The following is a 15,221-nucleotide window of genomic DNA, read 5'->3' as shown; positions in this document are numbered from 1 at the left end:
GCTTTCTTCGGCAGCAAACTTTGTCTATCGGCAAAAATGATCCGTGCAACTCTAACCTGAAGGCAACGGCGACCGGTCCGTTTCCCTGAAGCCCGTGTTTCGTCTTATGAAGGCCTTTGCCCACTCTTTGAAGGACTTGGGTCGCCATCTTTCCCTGAAAGAATCTGAGAGGTTTGGTGGTGGTTTGACACTTCAGCCGCAGTCCGGGCTGCTCCCGGACCAGCTGACTCAGGAACGTAAGCCCAGGTGAACGCTTTGCTGTCCGTTAGCTTCATTCACAACGCGGGGATCCCATCAGGAGCCGCTCCTTCCTGCTGTTACGCGTCTTGTTGGTGATTAAGGTCCAGTTCTCTGTTGTTATTCTAGGCATTAGTTTCTAACTGAGCTTTATATACAGACAAACGTTTCAGCTCCTATCCTCAAACCCCCAAATAAAACATGGCATTGCTCAGAGGGGGGAGAAAAAATAATAAGCAACTTAAAACTGTGCACTGATACTAGATAAGTGCTGTGAATACAGATTGTTCATAAACTAGAGCAGACTGGATTATTCAACATGTACACCTTTCTCAGAGATAATAAAAAAGTTACATTTTTCACTGTATAATCTTTATTTATTCTTAGACGGTAAAGGGAAACACACACAACACGTTTGTGATGGACTCAATTCATCTCATTGAGATTTTCTTGTAATTTATTCAGAATTTTGTTTCACTCACACACACACACACACACACACACACACACACACACACACACAGCTGGCATTTAAACTTCTATCTAAATTAACACATGAAACACAAACATTGTGGAGTTGAACTGAAACAACTATGGAAAAACAGTTCTCCATCATGAGGCGGACGTTGGTGCCGACGGGGACTCAGCCGCCGCAGAAGAAGAAGCAGAAATGTTGAGCTCCTGCAGTTTCTCTGATAACGTGGTTTGCTCTTCAAGCAGGAAGTCAGACAGAGGCTCCACAAACTCAGTCCCAGCAACACTCTTTCCTGTCAGCGGATCCACCACCCGTCCGACTTTATACACGATCTGGGCCACTTGGTGCTTCACGTGTTTGGCTCTGGCCTCAGGCAGAGCCTTCAGGAGGACAACATCTCCCATGGTGCACTGCTGCAAAGCGTCGTGGGCAAAGTAGGTCTTCCTTTTGTTGTGGTACTGTGGATGAAAAGGTAGCAAACACATTTAAACACACAGTAACTATACGGCACTCAAACTGTGTTTGTTGAACAGAGGGAACACATTGGGCCTCATGCAAGAACATTTTCGTATTTTTATTCTAAATTTCTCTTACTTTTTTCGTATGAAGGTCTGACGTGGCGTGTTCGTACCAGAACACGCCACGTCAGATTCAACAAACGCTCTTAACTTCGGAAAAAGTGTGTAAACGACCTGCGTAAATGATGAATCACACCAGTGCGTATCCAAGTTCACGTGCACGAGGATAGTAGATTTATATACTCCACGCCCAAAATGATACCATATAAGGCTGTGCTTCCTCTCTCCTGTGCCAGGAAGTGTTGAGTGTTGAGTCATGAAAATGGCATCAAGGTGCAAAAAGAAAAACTTTAGGGGCTCTGAGACTGAAGTTCTGTTTTCAGAGATCCAGAAAGGAAAATCTGTCATTTTCAGCAGTGTCAGCAGTGGGACCTGCTAAAGCCAAGAAATGGAAAGTTATTATGAGTGCTGTTAATTCCGTGTCACCTGTAGTTCGCAATGTCACCGAAATAAAGAAGAAATGGTTTGAAATGAAAATGGCTTAAAAAAAACGTCTCGCCATGGCCAGGCGCTCGATGACTGCAACTAAAGCCGTGCAATCAGTTGTTGCCTCATCATGATGGCTCTTTGATGGGGTGGTCCATAAGGGGGGTCTTCTGGCACCACACCTTCTCGTCTGCCTGGGTTGGTTCAGGTAGTAGGAGACCGTTCATGGCAATATTGCGCAAATCTGGCATGCCTTCTCTGGGCTATAGAGCAGTTTGCCTTGCCCCCCCCCCCCCCCCCCCCCCCCCCCCCCCCCCCCGCTGTATGGAGACACACCCACCTGGCCTTCAGCTCAGTGCGCTCCACGACAGCACGGCTGCTTTGATGCGTATATGCGTCTCGTGCTCCAATTATGATTGGCATTCCAGCCACGGCATGAAAGTCCCTCTTAATTTGTACTTGTTGGACAGCGGTGTATGGGAATGTGATGTACCATGGGTGATAAACTGATGAGAGCTTTGATGACCAAGGGGAGCGCACGACTCACAGAGGACTGGGACACCCCCGATCTGTCTCCAATCTCCCTCTGAAAGGTTCCAGTGGCCAAAAATCCAAGGGTGGTGAGGACCTGGACGTGTGGTGGAATTGGGTTTGATCGGCGTGTTTCTCTATGGAGTTGTGGCTCTAGCAAGCTGCATATTTGCAGCAGCACAGTCTTTGGGAATCTTAATCGTGATGTCAGCCATTCGTCTGTCTCCACACGCTCTCTTCCAAGAGCCTGACGCGCTAAGGCATCCAAAAGTAGCAAGACAGCCGCTGCGCTTCCCGTTACAGATTCAAATTAACCTTCAATTAGTGCACAATTTAAGTCAAACAGAATAATGTCAGCATAATTATGGGGTATAATGTATATTTATTTATGTTTTCTTCAAAGTAATTAAATATAAAATCCATTAGTCAAGCAAACGTGATTTGAATAACAGCGGACTATTTTACGAAACTCCTACGACAGCTCTGGATCACTCGTAAATTCTGTTCGTACCTGAAAGAAAACGTAAAATACGAAAAGATTGGTGAATGCGCAAATTCTCTTAAATCACTCGTACGGACGATTTAAGAACAAATCTGTGCGTACGAACGGTTCTTGCATGAGGCCCATTGTTCTCTTTCCCACTTACGACATTCGACACCAGTTTTGGCATTTACAAGCTTCCACAGCTCAAGAGCTAACCGTCACAGGGCGGGCCACAGTGCCACAGAATTCCCTAATTTCTTATTATTTCACACTGATGCAATGACAAGATGATTGGAATGTTTGCTGAAGGAAATATATATATATATATATATATATATATATATATTTTTTTACATAAGGGCAGACTGCAGCGTGTCATTCGGTCTGCAGAGAAGGTGATTGGCTGCAACCTTCCCTCTCTCCAGGAGTCTGAGGCGTACAGGGAAGATTGAAGCTGATCCATCCCACCCCGGTCACAAACTCTTTTAGACGCTCCCCTCTGGCAGGAGGCTGCGGTCCATCAGGACCAAAACCTCACGCCACAACAACAGTTTCTTCCCATCTGCTACTAGCCTTATGAACAAGGCCCGGAGCCCCCCCTGACACTGACTCTCTCCCTCTCCCCCGTCAGACCTACAAGCTACATTAACGTAGCATCTTCAGACCTTCTGCGTTACATTAACGCACAGTCTATATCTGTATATATATCTAGATTCTGTATATATTGTCAACACCAACTACACCAAGTCAAATTCCTAGTGAGTGCAAACCTACTTGGCAATAAACTTGATTCTGATTCTATATATTTTATCAGTCAAGCTTTGGGCCGAAAGAAGGACATCTTTGAAATATGCACCAAAACTCATATCAGCTGTCATGGTTGCGATATTTTACCTTTGTTTTAGCATATCTTTGTTTGATAAACAGGCCTGATAATAGCAATAAAGAAAGGAGCATGCTTGATTCTGTAGGTTTAACCCGTGAAAAGTCACTGTTAAACACTCACCTTTAGCAGGTAGGGGTCCAGAACCAGCCTCGTGACTCTCACTTTGGCGGTTTTGTGCATCTTGGTCCCGATCACTTTGCCAATGATCCATTTGGCATGGACTGATGCGTGTTTGACGGACATTCTGCTTTGCTTTACTAAACCCTGCAACGGAGAGCAACACACGCATTATGACGTATGTCTGAGCTCTGTGACATTTTATTATGCAATGAGACAATTTACCCACAAAGAACATTTCAAACCACAGCGGGCTCACCTCGATATAAAGCCGTTAAGTTTGTATTACAAGAAAAAAGAACCGAATCTATAAAGATGCATCACTTTATCGACGATGACAAAAGACAAACAGCGGAAACATTAGCTGTAACGTTACAGCAGCCATCCAGAATAATTATTTACGGTACATTCAAACTCTATTTAAAATATAAAAATATAAATATAAATTAACAGTCAGTGCAGGAGGTTAGAGACACATTAACTCACTGAAAGTAAGAAGTTTAGAAGGTCAAAAACCCTTCAGCAGCAGGGATCCTCCATGATGAGCAGGTCGGCTGGTGTTGATGACGTAAACTACGGCGAGCTACGAGGGACATGCGCTTAGCGGCGTGTTTTTCATTGTTTTTGATGTTTTTGATGTTATTTAGTTTTTAGTTTTTATTCCCGTTACATTTCACATGTTTTGATTAAACGTTATTCAAACAGACAACCCTGTATGTTACAACCTATGGAAGCTATATTATTTTACACCGTGGTTTTTATTTTATTTTTTCACTTTCGTTAAAGTTAAAGTCAAATAAATCAATTCGTGCAGTTCAACTCTGATATTTTTGACTCCTTTGAAACCATGAGTTTTGACAGACTGCTTTAATGTGCCCCTTTCCTAAGAAATGCGAGTGTGCATTTTAGCCACAAGGTGGCAGCAGAGAAACATTTCCTTTATAATTCACGAACGCTGAACTGCAATACACAAAAAGAAGAGGGTTAGGCACCTGCTCAGAGGGGTGTAAATCATTATATAAACAGGGCTCTCAAGTCTCACGCAATGAGCGTGAGACACACGCATTTCAACAAGTTCACACGCTCACACGCCACACATGCCATTTCTCACGCTGAGAAATGATCAACTTCGTCGCACAGAAATTCTAATGGCCGATACTATAAACGAGTCAATGGCAGGTTACTGTGCGCTCCTACAGCTCAGAACTATAGCTCTGTACAGCTGTCTTGATTTAGCAACCCATCGGCAAATCACAAAATAGAATTTCTCAGCCAATCAGAAAACAGAATTTCTTGTTGCCGGGTGTGAAATAGCTTTCAGCTGCAAGCAGCACGCGTCCCATGAATGCACAGCGGACATAACCTATTATGCTCTGAATGCGTGCAGAAGTTGTAGACGAGCTGGAGGTGGAAGAGAACCGTCAGGATCATCAGCAGGTCATATCTTCATTTATTTGAATCTTTTATTAGTTACTATAGTTTTCCTACTCTTGGTAAAAGACCAATACCTGCCGATTAAAGTGTTCGTTGGAGTAGTAGACCTAAATATTCAGCACACACCCTTTGACATGAGCAACTTAATGAAAAATGAAAAATATGTAGGAGTGTAATTAGGCTTTCGTGGTTAATTCTTTTCAAAGGTGACTGGTATGAGCAGGTTCCCAATAAGGCTATCTACAATTACCAAACTGGTATTAGTTCTGCCACACTGATGCAGAGAGGGTTTTTTCCATGGTGGGGCTCAATAAAACCAAGACCAGGAACACTTTGTTTCTGAATGGAACTCTGTCATCCATCATGACTGAAAATGGCTGACATTGAGCCACAGGGCTGTAAATGGGAGCCCCCAATATCAGTCATCAAGCATCAACATCTGCCACAAACACTTACAACAACACTCATAAACAAACACACACAGAGAGGGACTGCTCAAGGGGCCCATTTGGGGTTATGTTTGTTTTTCTTAATTTAATTTGTCTGTTTTTTTGTTTGTTAAGACTTTGCATACCTAAAACAATTTATTTTAAAATATAGCAGAATTTAGTGTAAAAGTGAAGATTTGTGATTTTGGTATAAATAAAACAATTTCTTTGTTCTTTAAGTAGCTAGTTTATGGCGATGGGATACTGCAAGGGACCCCCCCCCAAAAAAAAACCCGAAAGAAACCCCCCCACGCACACGGCCCGGCCCCTGCCCCGCCCGAATCTCACTCCAAGCAAACTTGAAAACTTGAGAGCCCTGATAATATAAATGCAACCTGTTTAGGAAAGTCAGAGGTAAAACTTAATGCAAAGCATTGCCAGAGATGTTCATTTGCAACATTTATAATAGCAATAGAACATCCTTTGGGATCTCTTGTGTGGTACTGGAACCTACAGGGGTCAACACACCCACCAGAGGGATGAGCACTGCAGAGGAGACATGTCACTTAGAAACAGAGAGGAGACACCTAACCAAACAGAAAAGCAGATAGAAAATGAAATGGGTCAGGTCAGCGAAAAGAACAAATGTCTGTGAGAGTTTGCTGTTGAATGTGAGAAAACAGAATGATGATAAAAAAGCTGAGAGAGGAGCTGTATTTATGGTACATGCACATTAGAATCAGAGTCCCAGTAAGAGCAATCCTAAGTTACAGTAAATACTACGACTAAGAGCTCGCAGCTAAGTTTACAGCTTTGAGGCACCGTGGTGCTTTGAGATGACCCCACTGAGTTAACATTCTCACAGTGTCACTGCTAACATGTTCAGGGCTTTAATTATAGGAGTTTCCATACTAACGTCCACTAACTACTAACCAAACTGAACACCCAGCTGAGGCAGACACACGCAGGGCATTTTTGGGCTTAAACTGAAGTGCTAGACAAACTGGAAATTTGACCTGATGGTGATGTTGAATGAAAAGTCAAGAGATCCCATAATTAGATAAGAGGAGGCCGTTAATGTCCATCCATAGTGGTAGATATAGAAGTATACATATGGTTCAGTGACTGAGACCTCCATAGCTGAAAGTGTCATTAGGATCGCTGCATTATTCCCCTGTGGGAGTCTCCTCCTTCAATGACGAAGGCTGATTTTAATTAAATTATCTTAACAAGATAATTATCCTGTTATCTGGTGAAGATGACCTTTTGTTTTATCAAGAGATTATCACAAGGAAACATATGACAAGCTTGAAATGACAAGATGTTTGCCATCGATACTTAAGAATACAGTGAATTATCGATGGTAACGTAAACTTGCATCATCTTAAAAGCTCTGAAATGTGAGCAGTACTCCAGCCATGAGCCTGGCTGCATTATGAGCTCTGCTGGATCTGCAGTGAGCAGATGTAAATGTCTGGAAGAGGGCAGAGAGCGACACAGATGCACTCATACTACGATGTTAACAGTCTGGCTGCAGCTCAGAGCCAAGCACAGGCAGAACAGTCTGGTCTTAATCAGAGCCATGTTGTAGTAAAGCTCAGGTCTGGCTTTCTGTTTCCCATTTAAGGAAGTGCAGCTTTGGTTCACCTCTGCCAGAATTACAGCATCAGCCAACATTCTCCTTCATACAAGAACTCTGAGACAACTCACACAATGCTGTCTGTTTGCTCTCTGTTAGACTGACAGACTGCGGCTGAGCTGACGTTGGGCAGCGTGGATCAAACTAACGATGCAACACATACCCATCTGTCAGCAGAAGCATCATCTCATGCACTGATGGGGTCATGGAGTACAGTGTGATCCGTTGTTCCCTTACAGTGTGGAGAAGCACAGCAGCAGCTTCATTCTAACAGTCTTATCGAGCCTTACATTACAATATTTACCCAAAGATAATCACATACATACCCTTATTGCAAATACAGCCAGTGTTTGCATATGAGTGCAGTGCCATGGTCAGTATCAGCTCTGGATCATGTGAAAGCTCCGCTGCGAGGATATAAGACAGACCTGATAGCACACAGCCCGTGTGTGTACACATATATGTTTTCTTTGATAACACAGTGACCTCTTAATATTTTCAGATTAACATGCTGGAATGATGTTGGCCTACATTCTCTTGTGTAAGTTATTAGTCTCCAGATATGACACTTTAAAACAGATTAGACTATTTAGTCAGAGTGTTTGTGTATGACTTCAATCGAGGTTATCTCTGAATTAGCCCTCTGGACCCATCCATGAGGCCACTTTCAAACCAGAGAAAGTTATTCTCTGGGAGTTATTACACTGAATACTGGAAAGATGTGATTATGAGAACATGAGCTGTTGTTTTCAGAGTTTAAGGAAAGGCCAGAATCCAACAAACCAAAGGTGGAATATGAGTCAAAAGGAGCTTTTGTCCAGGCTGTGCACTGCTTGTGCTCGTGTTATTGTCACATGGTTTTACAGGCGGGATCAGAGGTCAAATAATCCTCTTGTTGTTCACTACATCTTTTGACTACTTCCAATAAAGTTTTTATACTTATTCTTGCTGGATACCACTCAACTTTTCTAACTTCTCCTCCTCGTGGCTCATGAAGTTTTGCATGTTTTATAGTCTTAGTGCTTCACTGGTAGGATTAGAGCTGAGGGAGCGCTTGAATCTGCACAAACAAAGAGACGGAAGTAGATGAAGTGGGAGAAGTTGTAGAGAAGAAGTAGATATTAATGATCCCAGAGGAGGATGTTTGAAGCTTAAGTACTTCCTCACCTCTTCAGTTCCTGTATGAAGCAGAGTGTTGAGCCGCTTTCGGACTGTAGGAACCTTTGGCAGTTCTAATAACCTTTTAATCCGCGGGGCCGTTTTCTCCCGTGTTCGGACATACAGGAACTCGGGGCTTTCTCCCTCAGTTCCTATAACTATTTAGCTCCTTCTCCGAGGTCGGGTCTTTTCATGGTTCTATAGAACGCATCTGACGGAGGTGTGTGGTGGTCGGTAGCTACGCCCCATGTCATGCTATCACGGCTGAAATGTTTCCTCATACACACAGACAGAACCGGCGCGTGTTTAATAAGTTAAACTTACAGTGGTCTCATTTGTCTGCAGCGCTCTGCTGTCCTTTCTTCCTTCATGAAATGAAAAAGTATCTCCTGACTCTCTGTGAGCTCTTCCAGCCTCCATGTTAGACGCCCGATGTGATCGTCCATGATTAATATCACCATCATGCAGACCATGAACACGGTGGCCTCCCCGCTCTCCATATTAGCTTCTTGGTGGTGTTTTTTCTTCTCTAATTACTTTTACCGGGTTCTGTTTTGTTGTTGAATGTGGTGCTAAACGGCTAACGGCTAACACGTCACTGACGCAGACGGCTGCGCGCGGCGCATCAGTCCCTATCAGATCCAGACTCATGTGCGAATGCAGACTGAAACAGAAGGACAGTTATCAGAACGAAATTCGAGTTGGACAGTTCTGATAACTGCGTTCTAAGAACGTTGGTTGGGGGGGGGGGGCTGTGGGAACTATTGTGTTGGGATAAATCATCGCCCAAAAAATCTTCTTGACTTGACTGACAATAGGAGTAATATAAATCAATCGAGAACTTTTTACAGATCTTGAAATACTTTAATATAGTAACAAAGTGTAATGTTGAGACATATTTGGTCCGATTGACCTTTTCACACTCAGAAAAACCCAAAACATACAGAACATGCAGCCATTCAGAGAACGCATCATCAGTCTTACACTTTCAGAGAACATGAAGTGTCTGAGGCCCTCCACCCGCTGCACCCGCTCCACCTCTCTGCCACGTCTGCAGAGTTTCTGCAGGTTTACAGAATCAGAATCAAACTTTACTTTTCTAATCTCTCCTCACTTTTTAGACTGTGGAAATCCTGGCATCCATCATTCTCTGCCCGGCTCAGCTCGGAGCACTGGGGGTTAAAGGTTGAGAGCGAGATAGCACAGCACTGGCAGCGGCGCTGGAGGAAGGGCGCGGCATGGCGGACAGGAAAGAGCTGAGCAGCGCGAACGTTTGTGGCTGCTATGAAACAGCCGTGAGTCATGCTTTGGCGGGATAATGTGTTTGTTTTCATGGCAGATTGACTGTGGGGTTAATGAAAGTGTTCCCCTGTTGGGCAGCAGCCAGAATTTTACAAGAGCTGGTGATGAACAGGCAGATGTGTTTTCTCCAGGCCCTGTCTGACTCTGGTAACTTCATCTCTTTTTCCCTTTCCTTCGTGCATTTTTTCACTAGTTAAAGTGTTGGATGAACATTCCTCACTGATGGCTTGCGGTGGAGACAGCGAGTGGTGGCACGTAGCAGGTAAGTCATGTCATCCCGACACAATTCTGCTTTAATCACACCAAGACTACGTGCTTTGTTTCTTGAGTTTTTTCCTTTTTTTCTTTGGAACATCTTTCAGAATTCAACTGAACTGAGTCAAACCCTCAGAATACAGAATAAAAAGCGTCTGTGATGGTGCTCATGGCCTTATTTGTTCATTCCTCATCCCTAAACCAACAATGGTTTACCAGGTTTTCTTTAGCTGGCCAGTGGTTACTTTCAGAGTTTTTCTGCGATGGACTAATTAAACACTGAAACTGAATCTCACTGTGTACTCCTTAAACATGCTGAGTGCTCAAAGCTAACTCTCAGGGGCGTAACCACCATAGACATTGAGGGGGACACGTCCCCCCCAATGTTGGGAAAGTACCAATCTGTCCCCTCCAATATTTTGTCTAGTATGTGACATATAAAAGTACTCCTTCTTTCCTAGATCAGTCCCTTGCTGTTCCAGATTTACTTTCAATGTGGGAAACAGTATACAAACAAAATAGTATGGAATAAGTTTACAATTGCACATTTTGTATTTGTGTTTTGCTACTTGACATACAATAAAAAACGAGCTTTGAATTGTAACTTGTTAATTGGTCATTATACTGCATTTCTTAAAAACTATGTTCTATACAAGCACATCTTTATCAATACACCTATATGAAAATTGTACAACATTTTCAATATAAATATTTTGGGAAGGGCTCACATTTGGACCAAGGGCTGAAATCTACTGTTCTATACAGTATATATTTCATGGGTTTAGGATTTGTACAGGTCACCCTAAAATGCACTAGAATGCAGGAAATGGCATCTAAGAAATAAAAAATCTTCTGGGGGAGGACCCCCAGACCCCCCACTGGAATATGGTCTACAGTTCTAATTTGGACCCCCCCAATATCTACACTATGGTTTCGCCCTCCGGGTCGGGAATGAGATCCTTCCCCAAGTGGAGGAGTTCAAGTATCTCGGGGTCTTGTTCACGAGTGAGGGACGAATGGAACAGGAGATTGACAGACGGATTGGTGCGGCGTCTGCAGTGATGCGGGCTCTGCACCGGCCCGTCGTGGTGAAGAAGGAGCTGAGCCAGAAGGCGAAGCTCTCGATTTACCGGTCAATCTATGTTCCTACCCTCACCTATGGTCACGAGCTGTGGGTAGTGACCGAAAGAACGAGATCGCGAATACAAGCGGCCGAAATGAGTTTCCTCCGCAGGGTGTCTGGGCTCTCCCTTAGAGATAGGGTGAGAAGCTCGGTCATCCGGGAGGGGCTCGGAGTAGAACCGCTGCTCCTCCGCATCGAGAGGAGTCAGATGAGGTGGCTCGGGCATCTGGTTAGGATGCCTCCTGGACGCCTCCCCGGTGAGGTGTTCCGGGCCCGTCCCACTGGGAGGAGGCCCCGGGGAATACCCAGGACACGTTGGAGAGACTATGTTTCTCGGCTGGCCTGGGAACGCCTCGGGGTCCCCCCAGAAGAGCTGGAGGAAGTGGCCGGGGACAGGGACGTCTGGGTCTCTTTGCTCAAGCTGCTGCCCCCGCGACCCGATCCCCGGACCAGCGGAAGATAATGGATGGATGGATGGATGGATGGTTTCGCCCTTGCTAACTCTGATATTTGAATCGTTTAGTAGTTTAAGCAAGTTTATCCCCTTTCACACTGCCGAATAACCCGCGTTTAATTCGCGAATTTAGCGTGTCCGCTGTCGCGTTCACACTGCCGACCCGGGCTGCCGCGTCAACTGGACTCGCCTTTCGACCCGCGTCGGACCCTAGTCTTTTTGCCGAGCCGAGTTTGATGTGAACACAATCGACGCGGGTCGGACGTGGGCGTGGCGTGACGTGAGGAGTTTAAAAGACAGAATGGACAGCTGATTCAGAACAACAGCGACAGAGTTTTACTCTGTTTTAGCCTACATCAAGTTCGAGACATTTTTTAATATGGCCAACTGGGGAGACAAGGAGGTCCGCGAGCTCCTCAGCTATCGCAACTGGAGCTGCTGTTAAATTCTATGATGTCAGAACCAAACTTCACCCGTTTCTCATACTTAAAGGTTAGAATTTAAACCTAAATGTGTTTAAATCTTCAGGAGCGACAATCCAAAAGGGAGTTTTGAAGACCTGAAGAAGATGTGGGCGGAGCCAAAGTACCATTATGGAGCTATAAGAGTTTATTTTGTGGCAACACTAACTGAGATGTTACAGGGCGAAGAACGGCTGGAGTGGGACTTTCAGCTGGTTTCAGGTTTTTCTAAAAAAGACAGAAGAAGAAGAAGAAGACCCTTTCTCACAGGCCTGAAAATCCTGAGGTCTTCTGGGACAGGGACATCACAGAAACTGCTTTTTCATCCATGACTCGACCGACTCAACTCATCTGCATCTTTCTCCTCCTCAAGTTCTGCCTCTTTTGAGAAAGCACTTAATAACCCTTAGAGCAAATAAAGTGGCCTGAGAGCTGAGACCTCCCACAAAACTGATTTTCTGCTCAAATCCTTTCATTTCCCTGGTCTGTTGGACGCAGGACAGCCAGCAGGGACGGAGTCCTCTGATGCGGTCCTGTTAATGCGCTGAACTGGCCCGAGATGCTAGAACAGCACGGCAGAGCACAGCAGTTCTCAACATCATTGAGAACTTGTGTCACAAATCGGCTCCATAAACTCTCAACTTGTTGCTCATATGGCAGCAACTGCACGGATATCTGTTTTATTCTGTGAAAAGGGGGAAATGTGAAGTTCAAACTCCCGACTGGTAAAAACAATGAAAGAATCCCAGTTAGAAGTGAGATTTCCTTTGTCAGGATATGAGACATTAAAGAAAGTAATACATCATACATCAAGGAAGTATGAGGAGAAATATTTCCTTCTAAACTTTTTTGAAGTACGTTGCTGTTATTTAATTTAGAATAAATCCACTCTTTTTTCCTCAGAAATCTCTCTGTTTCACATGGTATTCTGTCAGGTCTGTAGTGTTCATTTTTAAACAAAGTGCTGTTTGAATGTTCCTTTTTGCTCTCTTCTCATCTTTCCGTGCATGGTCAGACCTGACGTCCAGTGACTGACATGTTGTTTAACAGCATGAAACGACTCAAATGTGGAGACAGCTTGTTTCATAAAGTTGTGGGCGAATGCTAATCAAACCCGAGTGGAAGGTGTGACAGAGGCAGCTGGGTTACGTCGCCTCGCCCTGAAAGGCGCAGGGGTCATGTTGAGTGGCACATGTTCTGCCACAAAAACACATTAAACATCACGGTAGGTCAAAGGGAACAATGTGGTATCACTTTGGTTAATGTGCTGTAGATTAAACATCCATATTCGGGAGGGATTCAGAAATATTCCCTGGCCAGTGACATCATCTCATCCTGTGTTTGCTGCCCGCCCCCTGACCTTGTAGTGAGCATGTTGTAAGTGCATATTCCTGACAACAGAGCGTCAACCAGTTGGCCCTCATCAGGCTTTGTTGGACTCTGTGGTTTGATGCAAGTGCTTTCCTGGTCGGTACCTGTGACAGGAACACAGCGTGTGAAGCAGGGAAGTTACAGTAAACACCTCAGCCTGCAGTATGGTTCATATTTACAGTTAAATCTTGTCTGAGTGGAAAAATCAGCAGCAAAGCCTCCGCTCAACGTGTGCCACAATCTTCTGTTTAAAGTTTTAACAGTTTAAGAAACGGTCCTGATCTTTACTAAGAGGACTCTTGTTAGGTTTTGGGATTTTATGTTATTCACCTGAACGACATGCTCCAAATGAGTGAAAGTCTATTCCCATCCTTTTATCTGAAGCTAATTATTATCTAGTGCTGTCATTTACCTTCAAAAGTCACATAATTACTGCAGTCAAGTCCACCCGTATGCAATTAAGTGTCACATGGTCTCATTTCATACATATAGGACCTCCGGAGTGTGCAGCAGCACAAAGGAAGGGTCACCACTTAGTGACGAACACTGGTAACAACAGAAGCCTCCAAGAAAGCTCAGAGATGAAGCTCCTGAGAAAACCAAGTATTCGGACATGGAAAGAATGTGGCGGCGCAAACCAAACATCCCAAGAACACCCTCTCCACAGCGAAGCATGGTGGTAGCAGCATCATGCTGTGGGAATGTTGTCCCAAACTAAGGAATGGTAGAATGGCGTTAAATACAGGCAACCATGAGAAAAACCTGGTTTCAGTCTCTCAGAGGATGACAACGAGGTTCCTCTTAAATCATGACCCTGCTAAAGTTACACCGGAGCGGTTTAAGGGGACTCATTGAGATGTCTTAAAGTGGCAAAAGTCAAAGCCAGAAAGAGTTCCGTCTTGAGGAATGGGCAGAAAGCCCAGTGGCTAGATGTGCCAAACCTATAGACACACTTCACTGAAAGTTACTCCAGTTTTATGTTGGATGATGATTGGATGACGGCAGTGCGAGTGAACAGAAGAAGGCTGTCACAGCTGGACCCTGAAACTGAAAAAAAAAAGAAAGAAAAGGTAAAGTAGTAAAATGCCTCTTAATAAATCTCATCACAGGTATGTCCTCCCCAGAGGCAACAATCACTCATTTCAGCCCAGTTTTTCAGATATTAGAGCAGTGTTGCTTTAACACTTAATGGGAATCCCAGACACGTCCTCATGAATCTCAATTATTACACCAACAGAGGGAAAAACATGATTAAATTAAACATTGATGGAGTTAGTGCACATGGACATTTCCCACTGAGCAGTGAGGTCATGGTTTTGGCTTTAAGTCTACAGAGACTTCCAGAGAAAATGGAGCGTTATCTCTTTAGACTCAAAGAAAAGACAACTTTAAGACTCCGCTGATATGTCTGCTCTACAAATACCAGTCAGAAATGACTAATATGGGGCATGTTTCATGGGCCCTCCATGAGCAATGACTGCTGCAGAACAGTTTGAATGTTTTGATAAAGGCTCAACAGCTGGATCTCACTGAGCTGTGTGAGCTGCATTATGTCGGCGTGGACTCTCAGTCATCCACGTCACGGTAATCCTCAGAGCTGGAATAAGGACAGCAGGACTTCTTGTTCCTGAAGAAGTCCCATCTTTCATCCAAAAGGCTTCCTCACCTTTAAACTGCTTGGTGGGGAGTGTCGGCTTAAAAGTAGTCGAAAGCGCATTTACACTTGGTTTGTCATGAAGGTCTCGTGTGTCACTGAAGCACCTGGCCACTGTGTGGGGTCTCTGATGTCCCACCTGTGGGCTGTTTACCCGCCTGAACAAGCGTGTTTGGTCACCTGATTCATAGTCAGTGGGGTCACATGG

At 44.4% G+C, this 15,221-nt stretch overlaps 1 protein-coding gene, 1 long non-coding RNA gene and 1 pseudogene across 2 annotated transcripts; 1 reads left to right on the top strand and 2 right to left on the bottom strand.

Moving 5' to 3' along the window:
* Window positions 1-373, bottom strand: part of LOC142401556 (protein NipSnap homolog 2-like) — a 70,922-nt pseudogene extending 70,549 nt beyond the window's left edge.
* A 228-nt stretch (window positions 374-601) lies between these two features.
* Window positions 602-4,306, bottom strand: mrps17 (mitochondrial ribosomal protein S17). Its single transcript, XM_075487026.1, has 3 exons — window positions 4,221-4,306; window positions 3,738-3,881; window positions 602-1,170 (listed from the first exon to the last, which is right to left on the bottom strand). Exons 2-3 carry the CDS (start codon window positions 3,858-3,860, stop codon window positions 850-852), a joined length of 444 nt encoding a protein of 147 aa, XP_075343141.1. The 5' UTR covers window positions 3,861-3,881; window positions 4,221-4,306; the 3' UTR covers window positions 602-849.
* Window positions 4,307-5,075: 769 nt separating this feature from the next.
* LOC142402039 (uncharacterized) lies at window positions 5,076-9,949 on the top strand. The gene is made up of 3 exons (XR_012773271.1): window positions 5,076-5,171; window positions 9,515-9,688; window positions 9,889-9,949. It is a non-coding gene; the product is annotated as an uncharacterized LOC142402039 (long non-coding RNA).
* Window positions 9,950-15,221: the final 5,272 nt, after the last annotated feature.

Source organism: Odontesthes bonariensis, chromosome 16, assembly GCF_027942865.1.
Source record: "Odontesthes bonariensis isolate fOdoBon6 chromosome 16, fOdoBon6.hap1, whole genome shotgun sequence".
Taxonomy (NCBI): domain Eukaryota; kingdom Metazoa; phylum Chordata; class Actinopteri; order Atheriniformes; family Atherinopsidae; genus Odontesthes; species Odontesthes bonariensis.
Note: the sequence above shows the minus strand (reverse complement) of the source record. Positions and strands in the feature narration are given on the sequence as shown.

Excerpts from the sequence above, each read along its gene's own strand:
- mrps17 (XM_075487026.1), bottom strand. The coding sequence starts at position 3,860 with ATGTCCGTCAAACACGCATCAGTCCATGCCAAATGGATCATTGGCAAA. Across the intron at positions 1,171-3,737 it reads TGGACCCCTACCTGCTAAAG|TACCACAACAAAAGGAAGAC; the intron begins GTGAGTGTTTAA and ends TTTCATCCACAG.